General features: G+C 42.0%; 1 protein-coding gene across 2 annotated transcripts in view; it reads right to left on the reverse strand.

Annotated features, from left to right (window-relative positions):
• The window catches only part of DRD3 (dopamine receptor D3), a 53,135-nt gene extending 38,238 nt beyond the window's left edge, over positions 1-14,897 (reverse strand). For both annotated transcript variants that reach the window (XM_043474905.1, XM_043474904.1), the window contains exons 1-2: positions 14,506-14,897; positions 4,081-4,385 (exon numbers count right to left, since the gene is read on the reverse strand). In XM_043474905.1, coding sequence (XP_043330840.1) covers positions 4,081-4,350 — 270 coding nt within the window. In that variant the 5' untranslated portion in view covers positions 4,351-4,385; positions 14,506-14,897. The remainder of the gene's footprint in view (positions 1-4,080; positions 4,386-14,505) is intronic.
• Between the last annotated feature and the right edge of the window lie 426 nt (positions 14,898-15,323).

Below are 15,323 nucleotides of genomic sequence, written 5' to 3' on the forward strand. Positions count from 1 at the left end.
TAAACCAATCCAATCCAAGTACATCTGGATACTTCTAATAGAAATTCTGGGATATAGATTTTCTCTCTTGCTGTGAATGGCATGGTGTGCAATGTAAGGTCTATAGCTTACCCTTTGCCAAAGGATAAGGCCAGGATATGGAAGAAGACAGAGCTGAGAGACTTGTAGAGAGATGGAACTGGCACCCTGTTCAAACTGTGCCTGCAGTCCACCCTACCACAAGACTCTTATTAAAGTTCTTAGGAGAGCCAATGCATTGAAAGACAAACAATGTTCATTGTTTAAGTCAACTGGAGTTAAAGTTTCTTTTACTTACAAATAAAAGTGTATTAACTAAGATATTTATAGATCATACTTTAGTTATCAGAGCACTTTTTCAGTTGACGACAGTTGAGCCTAAATCAACCCTTTGAGTTAGGGAAAGCGTAGTTGTCATTTTCATTTTATTCATGTAACTCCATGCCTTCTGACTCCCAATTCTGAGTCATTCTCATAGCATGACTGTATCAAAATAACATTCATCCCAGTGAATTCCAGCAGAAGCACTAAGTTATATGACATTTTATTGCCTATCTCTCCCCCACATCTTGTTTTAATAAAACCCACATTTTCACTTTTTCCTTTCTATCCTCCCTTGTGACTAAAATTTGCCTTATGTTCTGGTTCTGGCCAATTAGACTTAAATGAAGTCCCTTAGAGAGATCTTCAAGCTACTCCAGGAAAGGATTTTTTTTCCTTTCCCTGCTGTCCCTACCCATCCTATTTTTTAATATGGCCATGATGCTGAAGGCAATAGTAGCCCTCTTGTGAGCAGCATGAGGAAGTGAGTCAGTTTACCAAGGATGGTGAACAGAAAGAATGGGAGAGTCTGGTCCTTGATGACACCTGAAGCAGCTGACCCAATACCCACACAACCCTTTCCTCCAGAATTCTGGTTGTGTAAGAAAAGTTAACTCCTATTTGTTTAAGCCACAGTGAGTCAAATTTTCCGATATTTACAGCCAAAACATTTGTAACTCAAACAAACTGGTGTCTGGCATGATGAGCCAATTTTCCTTTGAAGGAGGAGTTCTGGCCAATGTGAGCCAATATTCCCTTCAAACAGTATTGATGCATTCAAATCAAAGTACAGGAAGCTGGGAATTTGACAGTTAATTTTGCACTCTCATGGTGTCTTCTCACATTCATCCTGTCCCCCTGGGAACCTTCAGGCCCACAGTAGTCTCTATGGTCAACACTGTATCCTTTCCTCTTCTTTCCTCTTTGGTATGATCTTGTAATTACTAGACCAGCTACCCAAACTGTACTGTCATTAAGACAAGTTAGTGGGAGTAACAGTTTGTTCTTCCCTGAGACACATGATTTATATATTCATGATTCCTTTAGGAGCTCAAAGTGCTCTTATTTCTCTTTAACCACCCAGTCTGCTTCTGAGTCCACAGGAAGCTGGCATTTAAGACTAAGGAAAATATACAGACTGGGGTGGGGTAGGGAGACCTGATCCTCTGGAATAGAATCTTCTGTTATCTTAATTGGTTATCTGCTAATGATAGTTACTTAATGACATATTCTGTCTTTTGTTGAGATAGGCTCTTAGTTGACTGTTGGAGAAAGTGATGCAGAGATACTCAGTTGCATTTACTAGAGCCTTGAAGCAAATGGGTAGGACCAAAAAGAGGTCACAAAGCCTATTTCCCAGTGGAGAGATGTCTTTGCTCCTCCAAATATTTTTTGTTTGATTTCAGACTTATGTGACCGTCCTCTTGACCACTGAATGCCTGCTTGTTGTAAATAACCTGTTGGACAGAGGGTGTATTGGTTTTGATGAGGGGAAACAAGAGCTTCTCTAGTGGAGAAAACCCACAGATATTACCTGCAGGGAGTCCATTAAGACCTTTGGAGAGAAATCTTGCTGGCCTTCTGCAGACTCAGGTGCTCCTCTTTGCTCAGCAGTAGAGCAGGGGCACCATCCATATTGGCAGTTGGGGCCAGAAGGGGATGCAGTGGGTGTCTAGTGTGGGAAAGTCACACTGTCCATCTCCTATACCAGTATCTACAGAGATTCTCCAACCATGATCCATCCAGAGTCCTGGAAACAATCACAGATTGACAGCTAAAGAGGCCCTAAGTGCACAGACACCAAAAGCCTAGTTTTATTTCAGATGCAATTAAGATGCTTATCAGAGGGAAGGTTCTCTTCCTGCATTTTTTTCTGACATTCATCCTTCTGAAAGACTGAAGAAATCCTGATAGTGTATAGGGATAGACAGAAACACTTTTGAGGGGGGTGTGGGGATATTCTGAAGTGTTGACTAATCCATCCACACTGGGTTATGGCCGCTAAAGTCTTCCTCTCTCTTGAACAGAAATATATGCTTCTAACTCCTTTTCAGGATCATTATTAAAAAGTAAAAGTAAATAGTTCATTGTAACAATAGATGTAGCTGCAGATGGTATAAGCAGAAATGGTCTATCTAACGCATACCATGCAGAGCAGATTCATTTAACCATTCATACATCAGATATTTATTTAGCACATATTATGTGTCAAGTACTATGTTTGGACTATGGGGAAAAAAGGACAAAGACATGGCTTCAGACTTCAAGAATGTTTCTAATTAGGTTAGGACGGCATGGCAACCCACTCCAGTGTTCTTGCCTGGGGAATCCCCATGGACAAAGGAGCCCGGTTGCTACAGACCATGGGGTCACAAAGAATTGGACACGACTGAGTGACTAAGCACAGCAATTGGATTGGTGGAAAAGTCAAAATAATTACAAGACCCTTTACCATCAGGAACATCCTAATGGAAAAATACATGCATACTTTTTACTCTGAGTATTCCCTTAGCCTTGAAATCTATCCCAGTCAGCCTAGTTGCTTTTATTCTTGAATTCCTTTTTCTGTCTTCTTGATTTTGTTCCTTTGTCTCTCCCCGTTGAGATCATAAGTCTAATTTTAGTTCCCAGTCATTCTTTAATATGGTTACTCGGGTAAGCAGTCTGTGTTCGAGGTTTTTGCTCTCCTGTGATATGTCATACTTAATTAACTGTCATCTTCACTATTAATATTAACTGAGATATTAATTTGATGAATTTTAATTTCTCTTAATCATGGCATCATTTTGAGCCTTCATTGGATACCTCTTTAGAATGACACACAGTGCAGAGGAGACATATTAATAGTGTATTAAGGTATTTAAAAAAAACTCTTTAGTAATTGCATGTTTTCCTGGTAGGAATATCTGTTTCTTGAACAGGTGTGGGAACCCTGATTTCCTTGTTAGCAAATGGTTGTTTTGTCTTGATCACCTCCTGACTCTGTTTTGCACTTTCCAATGAAAATACTTTCAAATTTAAGAAATGTTTCTCTCTGGAAGAATTCCCCAGGGTCTGCTGCATTATCTAACTGGTGAGGGCTCTGTACTATTAATGGAGGCATCGAAAATAAAAATTTGTTTTTTTCCTGTGGAAGCAGAGTGTGGAGAGCTGGTACCCAGGAGGAAAGTGCCGAGTCCAAGGGCAACTGAGCCATCAGAAGTCTGATCCATTGGCAGACTGTTCTTTCTCTTTCTTTTTCTCATTTTCTCTGCTCTGTTTCTCTTACCTTCCCATCCCCCTTCCCTGTTTCCTTCATTCAGCAAAAAAGATTTCATTAAAAAAGAATTACTCTGCCACACATCCTCACCCCTATGTATTAATGTATTGGAACACTGATGAGGATGGCCATTGGACTGCCTCCCCCAACCCTCCAAGTCTTTGCAGCGTGACTGACATGGAGAGTAAACCTGGCGCATTTCTTAGGATGAATCCCATTACTCAAGTCCGGTCACCTGGATGCTGGAGGCTCAGGGAAGAATCGTTCCCAGCTCCCTGCTTCTGACATGGGCAAGTAATGCTGAATAAATGCTGCTCTCAGGACCTTCAGTTCCCTCGTGAAAGCGAGAGTAACAGGAACTCTCCTTCCTTCCCCAGACCCTGGATCATGGCAGGGAGCATTCTGAGCCCAGGCACCAGATGGTCAGGGAAGACAAAGACAAGCAGAGTCACATGGGCAGCTTGCACTTGTGACCTACTCACCTCCAGGTACACCACCCAGGGCATTACCAGGGTGGCCACCAGCAGGTCCGCTACAGCCAGGCTCACCACCAGATAGTTGGTGGTGGTCTGCAGGGCGCGTTCCTTCAGCACAGCTACACACACCAGACCATTGCCGAAGACGATGGCCAGGATGAGTGCGCAGTAGGAGAGGGCATAGTAGGCGTGTGGGCGGGCCCGGCCGGCCCCTGTGGAGTTCTCTGCTGCACAGGTCGCATTGATGTGGCTCCCCAGCTGGTTGAGAGGTGCCATCGCCTGGAGGGAGCGGGGTAACCCCCACACGTTTCCTGGGAGGAGATAAACAATGTTTGTCAAGTTAGACTCTTTGGAGTTTTACTTGCTTGGGTACATTTTTCAATTTATTTCTTCAACAGATATTTTATTGAGCACTTTTTATATGCCAGACACTATTCCAAGCCCTGGATATACAGCACTGAGAAAAGGGATAAAAATTCCAGCCTTTGTGAAGCCTCCATTCCAGAGGAGAAGACAGTAGTAAGATAAATAAAACACGTAGTATGTTTGATGAAGGTCTTCACAGGTGGCTAAGTGGTGGTTCTTGCCAATACGGGGGATGCAGTTTCCATCTCTGAGTGGGGAAGATCCCCTGGAGAAGGAAATGGCAGCCCACTCCAGTATTCTTGCCTGGAGAATTCCACAGACAGAGGAGCCTGGTAGGCTATAGTTCATGGGGTCACAAAAGAGTCGGACACAACTTAGAGACTAAAAAAAAGACAACAATGTGTTCGATGATGATATGTATTTTGAAGAACAATAAATTAGGGAAGGAGGTGAGGACAGGGTGAGGATTGTGTGTGTGTGCAATTCTCTGCTAGTGTGGGGAAGTCACAGTGTCCATCTTTTATACCAATATCTAGATGGACATTGTGACTTTGCCACACTAGACACCCAATAGGGGGTCTGAGTGCAGTTTTTAACTGACTAATCAGGAAGTCCTCAGGGAGATGGTGACAACCGAGTCATGACTTGGAGGACCTTAGGAAGCCGACTGCACGGAGCCAAGCAGGAGGAACAGCAGGTACAGAAGGCAGTGGCTGGTGGATGGAAGGGGCTGCAGGGAGACCAGTGTGCCTGGAGCCAGGTGAGGCTGGGGCAGAGTGGAAGGGTGTGAGGTTGAGCATGCAGGGCCCTTGAAAGAATCTCACTTGGACTTGGAGTGAGCTGGTTAGCCGCTGCAGGATTACAACTCCAGCTCTACTACTTCCTAACTCTGGGGATTTGAGCCCGTCACTTCACCTTGCTGAGCTTCATTTTCCTCCTCTGTAAAATGGGGAAATAATGGAACTCGTCCAAATAGGGATTTTGTGAAGATTAAATGAGTTATAATATATGTAAGACATTGACAGCCATGCCCAACACCTAGAAAGTGATGTGTTAGCTCTTTTCCTCTGATTGGTCCTTTTCTCTTGGCTTCCCACTCCCCTTTCCTTGTTCCCCTCCCGCTCCACCCCCCTCCCATTGCCTGCATTTGCCTTCTCCCCTGCCTCCCTGTGTCTCTGTTTACTTCCTTCAGTCTACCATTCTTTCTCTTAGGTCTTAGGTAGTAGGACATGGTGGTTTTGGAGACTGGATTATGGGAGAAAATCTGAAGAGTAATGGGGTTTAGAGGCAGCATAGTGGTTTTTATATTTAGGAAAAATCTATGTGTGGAATTTTATTTGAAACTTCCTAATTATTTCATTTTATGTTTTTGCCTGTGCTGTGCAGCTTCTGGGATCTGAGTCCCCAGACCAGAAAGTGAAGCCACGCCATTGAAAATGCCAGGTCCTAACCACTGGTACGTGCATGCTAAGTCACTTTCTGTCAGACTCTTTGTGACCATATGGACTGAAGCCTGGCAGGCTCCTCTGTCCATGGGATTCTCCAGGCAAGAATATTGAAGTGGGTTGCCATGCCTTCCTCTGGGGGATCTTCCTGACCCAGGGATTGAAACTGCGTCTCCTGTAGCTCCAGCATTGCAGGCTGGTTCTTTACTATTGAGCCACTGGGGAAGCCCCCTAACCACTAGATAAATAGGGAATTCCTGAAACTTCCTAATTTTTAAAGACTCATTACTACTTTAAAAAAATATTTAAGCCTTATGAAGTCTCCCGTCCCCCGCCCCAAAAAAAATCCCACATCCATGGGTCAATGAACCATATGTCACCAGTTTTTGATCTCTGACCTAGTTTAGTGCCCTCACTTTTCAAACAGGGAAATTGAGGCATAGAGAGATTAGTAACATATCTTAAGTCAATCAGCTTCTTAGGGAACCTGCATACAAGCCTTCCAATGCTCTTCTTTGGCATCTGAAAGCCATAGTAGCTGTCATATTACTACCCACTCGGAAAAGCCAACCTTTCAACTGCGGGGATGTTTGACATAGAGTGGGAAAGGCAACAGAGCCCATCAGCAGGCCAACGACACCAATCTGTTGGGCCAGAAGGGACTCTGGGCCCTTAAAGCCAGGTGTGTGTGTGTCTGTGGAAGGCAAGAGGGAAATGCCTTTGTGCCAAGGGTAGCAGTGCCTTTGGTCCGGGAAGATCCCACATGCCACATGCTGGGGAAGCACAAATCTTGTAGCCTATAGCATGACCCTGAGACCTGGGCAGAGTGCTTCCCAGGGGCTCTGTGCTTCCCAGGGCTTCACTCTGACCCCATCTGGTCATAACCTCCCCAGAGGATGAAGTTGTGTCTTCCTATGGCACCAAAGAGCAGAACCACCCAGAGTCCACACTCCCTTTCTAGACTATACTCTTTATCTATCTATCTATCTATCTATCTATCTATCTATCTATCTATCTATCTATGTGTATATGTGTATATATATGTATGTGTATGTATGTAATTTAGTTAATTTATTAATTTATGGCTGTGCTGGATTTTCATTGCTGTGCAAGCATTTTTCTTTTTTTTTTTCTTTGTTTTTTCCTTTATTTTTATGAGTTGGAGGCTAATTACTTCACAACACTGCAGTGGGTTTTGTCATACATTGACATGAATCAGCCATGGAGTTACATGTATCCCCCATCCCGATCCCCCCTCCCACCTGCCTCTCCACCCGATTCCTCTGGGTCTTCCCAGTACACCAGGCCCGAGCACTTGTCTCATGCATCCAACCTGGGCTGGTGATCTGTTTCACCCTAGATAATATACATGCTGTTTCTCTCGAAACATCCCACCCTCGCCTTCTCCCACAGAGTCCAAAAGTCTGTTCTGTACATCTGTGTCTCTTTTTCTGTTTTGCATATAGGGTTATCATTACCATCTTTCTAAATTCCATATATATGTGTTAGTATGCTGTAATGTTCTTTATCTTTCTGGCTTACTTCACTCTGTATAATGGGCTCCAGTTTCATCCATCTCATTAGAACTGATTAAATGAATTCTTTTTAATGGCTGAGTAATATTCCATGGTGTGTATGTACCACAGCTTCCTTATCCATTCATCTGCTGATGGGCATCTAGGTTGCTTCCATGTCCTGGCTATTATAAACAGTGCTGCGATGAATATTGGGGTGCACGTGTCTCTTTCAGATCTGGTTTCCTCAGTGTGTATGCCCAGAAGTGGGATTGCTGGGTCATATGGCAGTTCTATTTCCAGTTTTTTAAGAAATCTCCACACTGTTCTCCATAGTGGCTGTACTAGTTTGCATTCCCACCAACAGTGTAAGAGGGTTCCCTTTTCTCCACACCCTCTCCAGCATTTATTGCTTGTAGACTTTTGGATAGCAGCCATCCTGACTGGTGTGTAATGGTACCTCATTGTGGTTTTGATTTGCATTTCTCTGATAATGAGTGATGTGGAGCATCTTTTCATGTGTTTGTTAGCCATGTGTATGTCTTCTTTGGAGAAATGTCTGTTTAGTTCCTTGGCCCATTTTTTGATTGGTTCATTTATTTTTCTGGAATTGAGCTTCAGGAGTTGCTTGTATATTTTTGAGATTAATCCCCTTTGTTTCTTCATTTGCTATTATTTTCTCCCATTCTGAAGGCTGTCTTTTCACCTTGCTTATAGTTTCCTTTGTTGTGCAAAAGCTTTTAGGGAGGAATCAACCTGCCTGACTTCAGGCTTTACTACAAAGCCACAGTCATCAAGACAGTATGGTACTAGCACAAAGACAGAAATATAGATCAAGAACAAAATAGAAAGCCCAGAGATAAATCCACATACCTATGGATACCTTATCTTCAACAAAGGAGGCAAGGATATACAATGGAAAAAAGACAACCTCTTTAACAAGTGGTGCTGGGAAAACTGGTCAACCACTTGTAAAAGAATGAAACGAGAACACTTTCTAACACCATACACAAAAATAAACTCAACATGGATTAAAGATCTAAATATAAGACCAGAAACCATAAAACTCCTAGAGGAGAACATAGGGAAAATACTCTCCGACATAAATCACAGCAGGATCCTCTATGACCCACCTCCCAGAATATTGGAAATAAAAGCAAAAATAAACAAATGGGACCTAATGAAACTTAAAAGCATTTTTCTAGTTGTGGCAAGCGAGAACTACTCTGTAGTTGTGGTGTGCAGGCTTCTCATTGCACTGGCTTCTCTTGTTGTAGAGAATGGGCTGTAGGGTACGTGGTCTTCAGTAGTTGCATCTCCTGAGCTCTAGAGCACAGGCCAGATAGTTGTGGTGCACAGGCTTTATTGCTTCATGGTATGTGGGATCTTCCCAGACCAGTGATTGAACCCATGTCTCCTGCATCGGCAGTAGGATGCTTTACCACTGGACCTCCAGGGAGGCCCTCTAGACTATACTCTTGGTATCAAGATCATAGGATTCTCTGCCCAGACTGCTTGGACCCTATTTCTAGGGCAGCACAGGCCTCATTTTGGATTTGTCACCCTGAAGGAAGACTGTGGCATATGTTTGGGACCCATGGGCTCCTGGGGTAGATGTTTGGGGGAGTTTGGTTGAATAGCGTGGAGGTAGCCTGAGATGGGGAGAGAAGACAGAGTCCCTGGGACAGGATGGGGAGTGGGGTAGTTTCTCCTGCCTTCTCACATTTTGTTTGGCACTCTTAAGGCCCGGGAATTCCAAATTCAAACCTGGCCTTCCAGATTGTTGAAAAGGTACCTTTATTAAGGCAGGAGGAGTAAACGTTTCCTTCGATACTATTTGTTCGTTATAACTAAACTATGTAGATATAGAGTATATGGGCCCCCATGGGAATTCTTGCTCCAGGCCCTGGCTTGGTGGCCAGGATTTGCTCTCAATTCTGCTAACTCTAGCTCTCCTTTGATTTGGAGATTGGCTTACTCCTGGCTGTCATTTTGTATCTCATTTTGAATGTTTCAGCCTGGAATGTGAAAGTGTTAAAGTGAACAAATAATTGTAAGGGGCGAGTGGTTTGGAATGAATTCAGAGGATTGTTTAAAAAAAAAAACACAACGTTCTTTATCTTGGCACACTGTTTGCACTAAATATATTTTAAAGCATAATAATAATTTTTGATAATAATTATAATTTTCTCATTATTTGGAGAAGGGCAGCCACTACCCTGGAGATAGCACTGTTACTGCCAAGAGCTTTTGGAAAAATACAAAGCTTTCTGATTGTTCAAGGGTATTTTCACCTTTGAGACAGGCTCAGGTCTGGAACGTTTTTGCTTCTGCAGCTGGGCCATGTTGGAAATCAGTGGCCAGGAATCACATTTTCCTGGGGTCTGCAGTTGGGTAGTGATGTCTTGGCCTTATCTCATCTTTTGGATAGGAGGGAAGCATAAAACCTTGGGATATTTGTTACCATTGTGCTGGACATTTTACTCTGCTAAGGTTTGGCAGCTACTTAAAAAGAGCACAGCTGAGTGTCAGTGACTAATTATATGAAGGGAAACCCTTGACTCTGAAAATCAATTCTGAGCCTGATGTTGGAATCACCATTGCAGTTTCTGATTTACTTATTTTTTGCGTTACACTATCTCTAGTCTTAGATTCTTTTGCGTAGCTGTGGGGTAAGCCTTGGTTGCCCAGGCAGTTCCTGATGGGTTGTGGGCGTGGGAGATGAAAGCATAAAATGACTGAGATGCTAGGTTATTCCCTATTTCTCAGCTAATTGTTTCAACTTCCTCCCTCCTTAGATTTTATTTAGAATTTTTTTTTTTTTTTTTTTGCCAGCACTGCTTATATAACACAGAACGGGGCTGGGTTTTCTCTTTTTTTTTTTTTTTCTTTTGATAGATATGCTGTCAAGTAAACTGATCTCAGGTAGGAGAAGTAAAGAGTCTGGAGAATTTGTGAACTTAATATTCACTCTCTAAGTGGACATCCCTGGTGGTCCAATGGTTAGGAATCTGCTTGTCAATGTAGGGAGCAAGGGTTCAATCCCTGATCAGGGAAGATTCCACATACTATGGGGCAACTAAGCCAGGCTGCCAGAACTACTGAGCCCATACTCTAGAAGCTATATGCTGCAACTACTGAAGCCCACACATGCTACAGCCCATGCTCCGCAACAAGAGAAGTCACTGCAATGAGAGGTCCATGCACTGCAACTAGAGAGTAGCTCCCTCTAGCTGCAACTAGAGAAAACCCACACACAGCAATGAAGACCCAGCCCAGCTGGGGGGAAAAGTCACTCTCTAAGTCAGTCAGTTCAGTCACTCAGTTGTGTCTGATTCTTTGCAACCCCATGGACTGCAGCACCCCAGGCCTCCCTGTCCATGGCCAACTCCCTCATGTTCATGTTGAGTAACATGAGTTACTCAAACTAATGTTCATTGAGTCGGTGATTCCATCCAACCATCTCATCCTCTGTCATCCCCTTCTTCTCCTGCCTTCAATCTTTCCCAGCATCAGGGTCTTTTCCAATGAGTCAGTTATTCTCATCAGGTGGCCAGAGTACTGGAGTTTCAGTTTCAGCATCAGTCTTTCCAATGGATATTCAGGACCTATTTCCTTTAGGAGGGACTGGTTGGATCTCTTGGCAGCCCAAGGGACTCTCAGGAGTCTTCTCCAACACCACAGTTCAAAAGCATCAATTCTTTGACTCTCTAAGTAATTCATAACAATAGCCTGACTTCCTCATCAGCAAAATGAGGACAATCATACCCACTCTATAGGGTTATTGTAATGATCAAATAAAATTATATATGCAAAGTCTTGGCACTATTGACAACTGAGGCTGGAAAGTTCTTTGTTGGGGTGAAGGGGTACTGTTTTCTATATTGTAGGATTTTTAGCAACATCCCTGACATCTACCCACTAGAAGCCAGTAACATGGCCCTTCCTCCAGCTGTGACAGTGAAACAAGTCTCCAACATTGTCACGGTCCCTTGTGGGGCAAAATTGCTCTCCCCATTGAGAATCATGTCTGGCACATTTCACTTAAAATATTGTAGCTTTTATTGTTTAAGGGCAAGTGGGAATAGGTGAAGGAGTCAAATAAACTACAATTGCAGAGTGTCTAATGGACTTGGAAATTAGGAGATTGCTGATGACCTCAGCGAAGGGTGTTAGTTAAGAGTGGATGGAGGTAAGAAAGTGGAGACAGCAAGGACTAGGAGATTACTGCTGGTCTTACTCTTTCAAGAATCATTACATATCACACTACTTACAAATTTTAATGAGGCTTTTAATTTCTTACACAGTCTTTAGAGTTTATTGTAGCATCTCTTTGAGTGAGTGTCTAATCTACTTTAAAAAGCAGAGGGACAAAGTGTGGTCAGGCCCCCATGAGCTATGACATACATTCTGCCTTGATGATATTCAGTCCCTCATTGTGGAATCACAGTCTGCCTGGTGTATCTGTACGTTGCCTTGTTTGGGCGTCTGGTTCCATACCAGACTCCCATGGAGTTTGTTAGGAAGTTACTCATTAAGATTTATAGGGTTTTAATTGTTTGTTTTCTTTCTTTGAGGACATGGAGTTAAGCAAAACACAACAAAAACAAAAACACCTTGAGTTCTCAACCTCCTTCTGAAGAGTCACTACCACTTCCGGCTGCTCCTCTGTACTAGGCACAAGTACTTTACAGATATTACCTCGTTTTATTATTTATAGTGACCCTGAAAATGGATATTGATATCTTCTTTTTACAGATTAAGAAACTGAGACAGAATTTCAATAACTTTCCCAGGATTACACAGTATAGGGGTCTGAATTGAGCCCAACTTTAGTCTTGTGTCTTCCTAAATCCAAAATTTGTGACTTATTTAATGTATCTAGGCTGACTCCCCCGGTGGCTCAGACGGTAAAGCGTCTCCCTATAATGGGAGACCCGGAGACCCGGGTTCAATTCATGGGTTGGGAAGATCTCCTGGAGAAGGTAATGGCAACCCACTCCAGAATTCTTGCCTAGAAAATCCCATGGATGGAGGAGCCTGGTAGACTACCATCCATGGGGTCGCAAAGAGTCGGACACGACTGAGCGACTTCACTTTCACTTTCTTTCATGCTGGGGGTGGAAGTCACTATGGGCAATCATTTTCAGGTGACAACAGAGTTGCAAGACCAATTGCTTGTATCACAGATCCCTGTCTTTTGCCATCTTTGAACTTTCACTCAGTTATATCCTGATCTAGTCTCCAAGGCTTTTCTGGCTTGGGACTTCAGTTCAGACTTGCTATATTGCCTGAAAAAATTAATAATTTTAACTAACATTTATAAGCATTATTTTATTTAAACCTCATAACAACTTGATGAAAGAAATATGTACTATTATTATCCCCATTTTTGCAGATGGAGAAAGTAAGTAACAGAAAGGTTAAGGATCTCACTGAGGTCATACACCAGTAATTATGGAGCTGATTCAACCCAAGAGCTATCTGTTTCCAGAGCCCCATGTTCTTAACTTCCCCATTATTCAGGTGAGAGAGACAAGCCAGAAATGGGGGCTAATTTTAAAATCTCACTTTTTCAGAGTATCTTGTGCACATGACCTGACCAAGCTCAGCGAAGACAATGCAGGTGCACACTGCACATAGAAACAGTGGGAGTTACATTGTCATTATTATTAGAGGTAGTCTTTAGCATTTCTATGGCACTTTATTCTTGAAAATTGTGTCTAATTAATTTTTCTACTGAAGATTCATAAGTGAATTGAAATCCATAGCTTATTTATATATTTGGGCACATTTACATTGTTGGCAAATATACAGAGAAAAATCATAGCTGGTTATTGAGATCCAGTAGCTAAGGTAATATAGTTTTTTCTTCATTAAACTTGCCCAGTAAAGCAGAGAATCCCCACTTTCCATCACAAATTCTGATATCTGAATATCCTACCATTCTATTCAGAGGTAAAATGGGGAACTCAATGGATTAGTTGGTCAATAAGCAAATATTGATTGATGACAACTTCAACATATTAGAAATTGAATTTAGTATTGGGTAAAATCTACTTGGTATTTGTTTTAATTCACATTCCATAATAAGCAGCCTTCTGTATAGATTCATTAATATCAGGTATGCCCTTGGATGCTGGCAGTAGTTACTCTGCTCAATAGCTCTGCACACTGCTAGCCAAGCAGACCCTTGAAAATGTCCAACTATAAACAGTGTCTGAGTAAGAATCTTTCTCTTATTGTATCTGCTTCTGTTTTGCTACAAGAAATCCAATGCTGTATCAAGCAGCAAGTCTTCACTCTTACCTAAGGACAGGCATTTTACTGACCTTTTGGTGTCAGTAAGCAAACGGCTTCACCTATAAAGTTCAAGCAGGATGCAGAATGTGTCTAGATTCCAAGTTTCACTTTGCTATTGCTGCGTTATTATTTGTGCATTCATTTTGACAGTATTTGATTAAACTGAAGGCATGAACTGGAACAAATGCCTAATTGCAACAACTTCCATTGACCCAATAAGCTACAGTAAGTAATGAAAGTCCCACAATTAAACAACAATATCCTCAAAATCATCTGCCATCATTACAGAAAATATACACAATCATCATCTCAAGTACTGCATATCTCTGTTGCGAATAATTGGATTCTGACTTGGAAGCAGCCTAACTTAAAATAGAAACAGTGCCTATTGAAACTGTGCCTCTCCAAACCCTCAGCTTTGGATTACCAGGGTGCTGAATTGGGGAGTTTAAAATAACAGACCCTTTCAATTAAGTAAAACCCTTAAGAGGAAAATAATCAACTTCCATACAAATTTCAGGAATAGTAACAGCTTTTTATTTTTCATTTTAAAATTCTGCCTTGATATAGTTTCTAGAGACTATGAAGATCTAATTTTGGGGGGAAAAGGAGAAAGAAAATATGTTTCTACTGTCCAAAAAATGAGGAGAAAATGAAAACAGTTTCTTCAGGGGTTCAGGTTTTTAAGAGAGGGTACAGAGTTGTAATGCATAGTCTCAGAGAACCACAGAACCCCAAGCTGCTTAAATAACCTCTTAGGAAAACACTGTGTATTAAATTAGAAATGAAATAAAATTACTTACCCTGATAATTTCTTCTGATTTCTGGAGGCTGTGGGGTTTAGCACTTCAGCTCCTATAACCATTTACGAACAGCAGACATGCCCAAGCAAAGCAAACTTTGCCTTTCTCAGGACGCAGAAACTGTGGAAATGAACAGAAATAAAATCACCCATTTTTGCCTCTAAGGTGAAGTCATTTGTGTGCTGCTCTTCCAGCTTCCCTATTAGACCTTACTGCATGTTTCCTGACTGCTTTCGAATGCACCATTTTCTCTAGAGGATTTGGGAGGGACCCTAAACCGAGTGTCACTTGGGTCAGCCCTTCAGAAGCTCTGTCCTTGGTGCTGAAAGAGAAGTGTAGCCGGCAGAAGCAGACTCCGTTTTCTACCTTGCTTTTCTCTTTTCCCTCTGTGCCTCTATGTGCTTTGTGCTATGCTTTTAGTACATGTATATATTTCCCTCAATGCTCTTTTGAATCTCAGTTTCCCACTGTCTTTACTTCTATGACTTTAATTTCTCTTGAATAATTTTCACCTTCCTCAGTTTAATTGTCATTCCAGCTGTTGGTGGGTGTAAAGATGATTGGTTCAGAAAAATGAGCAGATCAACAAATTGATACCACAAGTGGTTAATAGAAATCAGTACAATTTAAAATGCAACTGACAGAATAATTGAACTCGGAGGTGTAAGCCTGTCTTGGAAAAGAAGTCTAAAGGAAATATATTACAGGGGAAGCAAAACCAAGGCATGTAACTGGTGATAAAGATGAAATAGGCTTAATACTATGAGAAATTTTAAATGTTTATTTAGAGGCACTAGTTTTCAGAGAACTTTACAATA

This window comes from Cervus canadensis, chromosome 7, assembly GCF_019320065.1.
Source record: "Cervus canadensis isolate Bull #8, Minnesota chromosome 7, ASM1932006v1, whole genome shotgun sequence".
In the NCBI taxonomy this organism is placed as follows: Eukaryota; Metazoa; Chordata; class Mammalia; order Artiodactyla; family Cervidae; genus Cervus; species Cervus canadensis.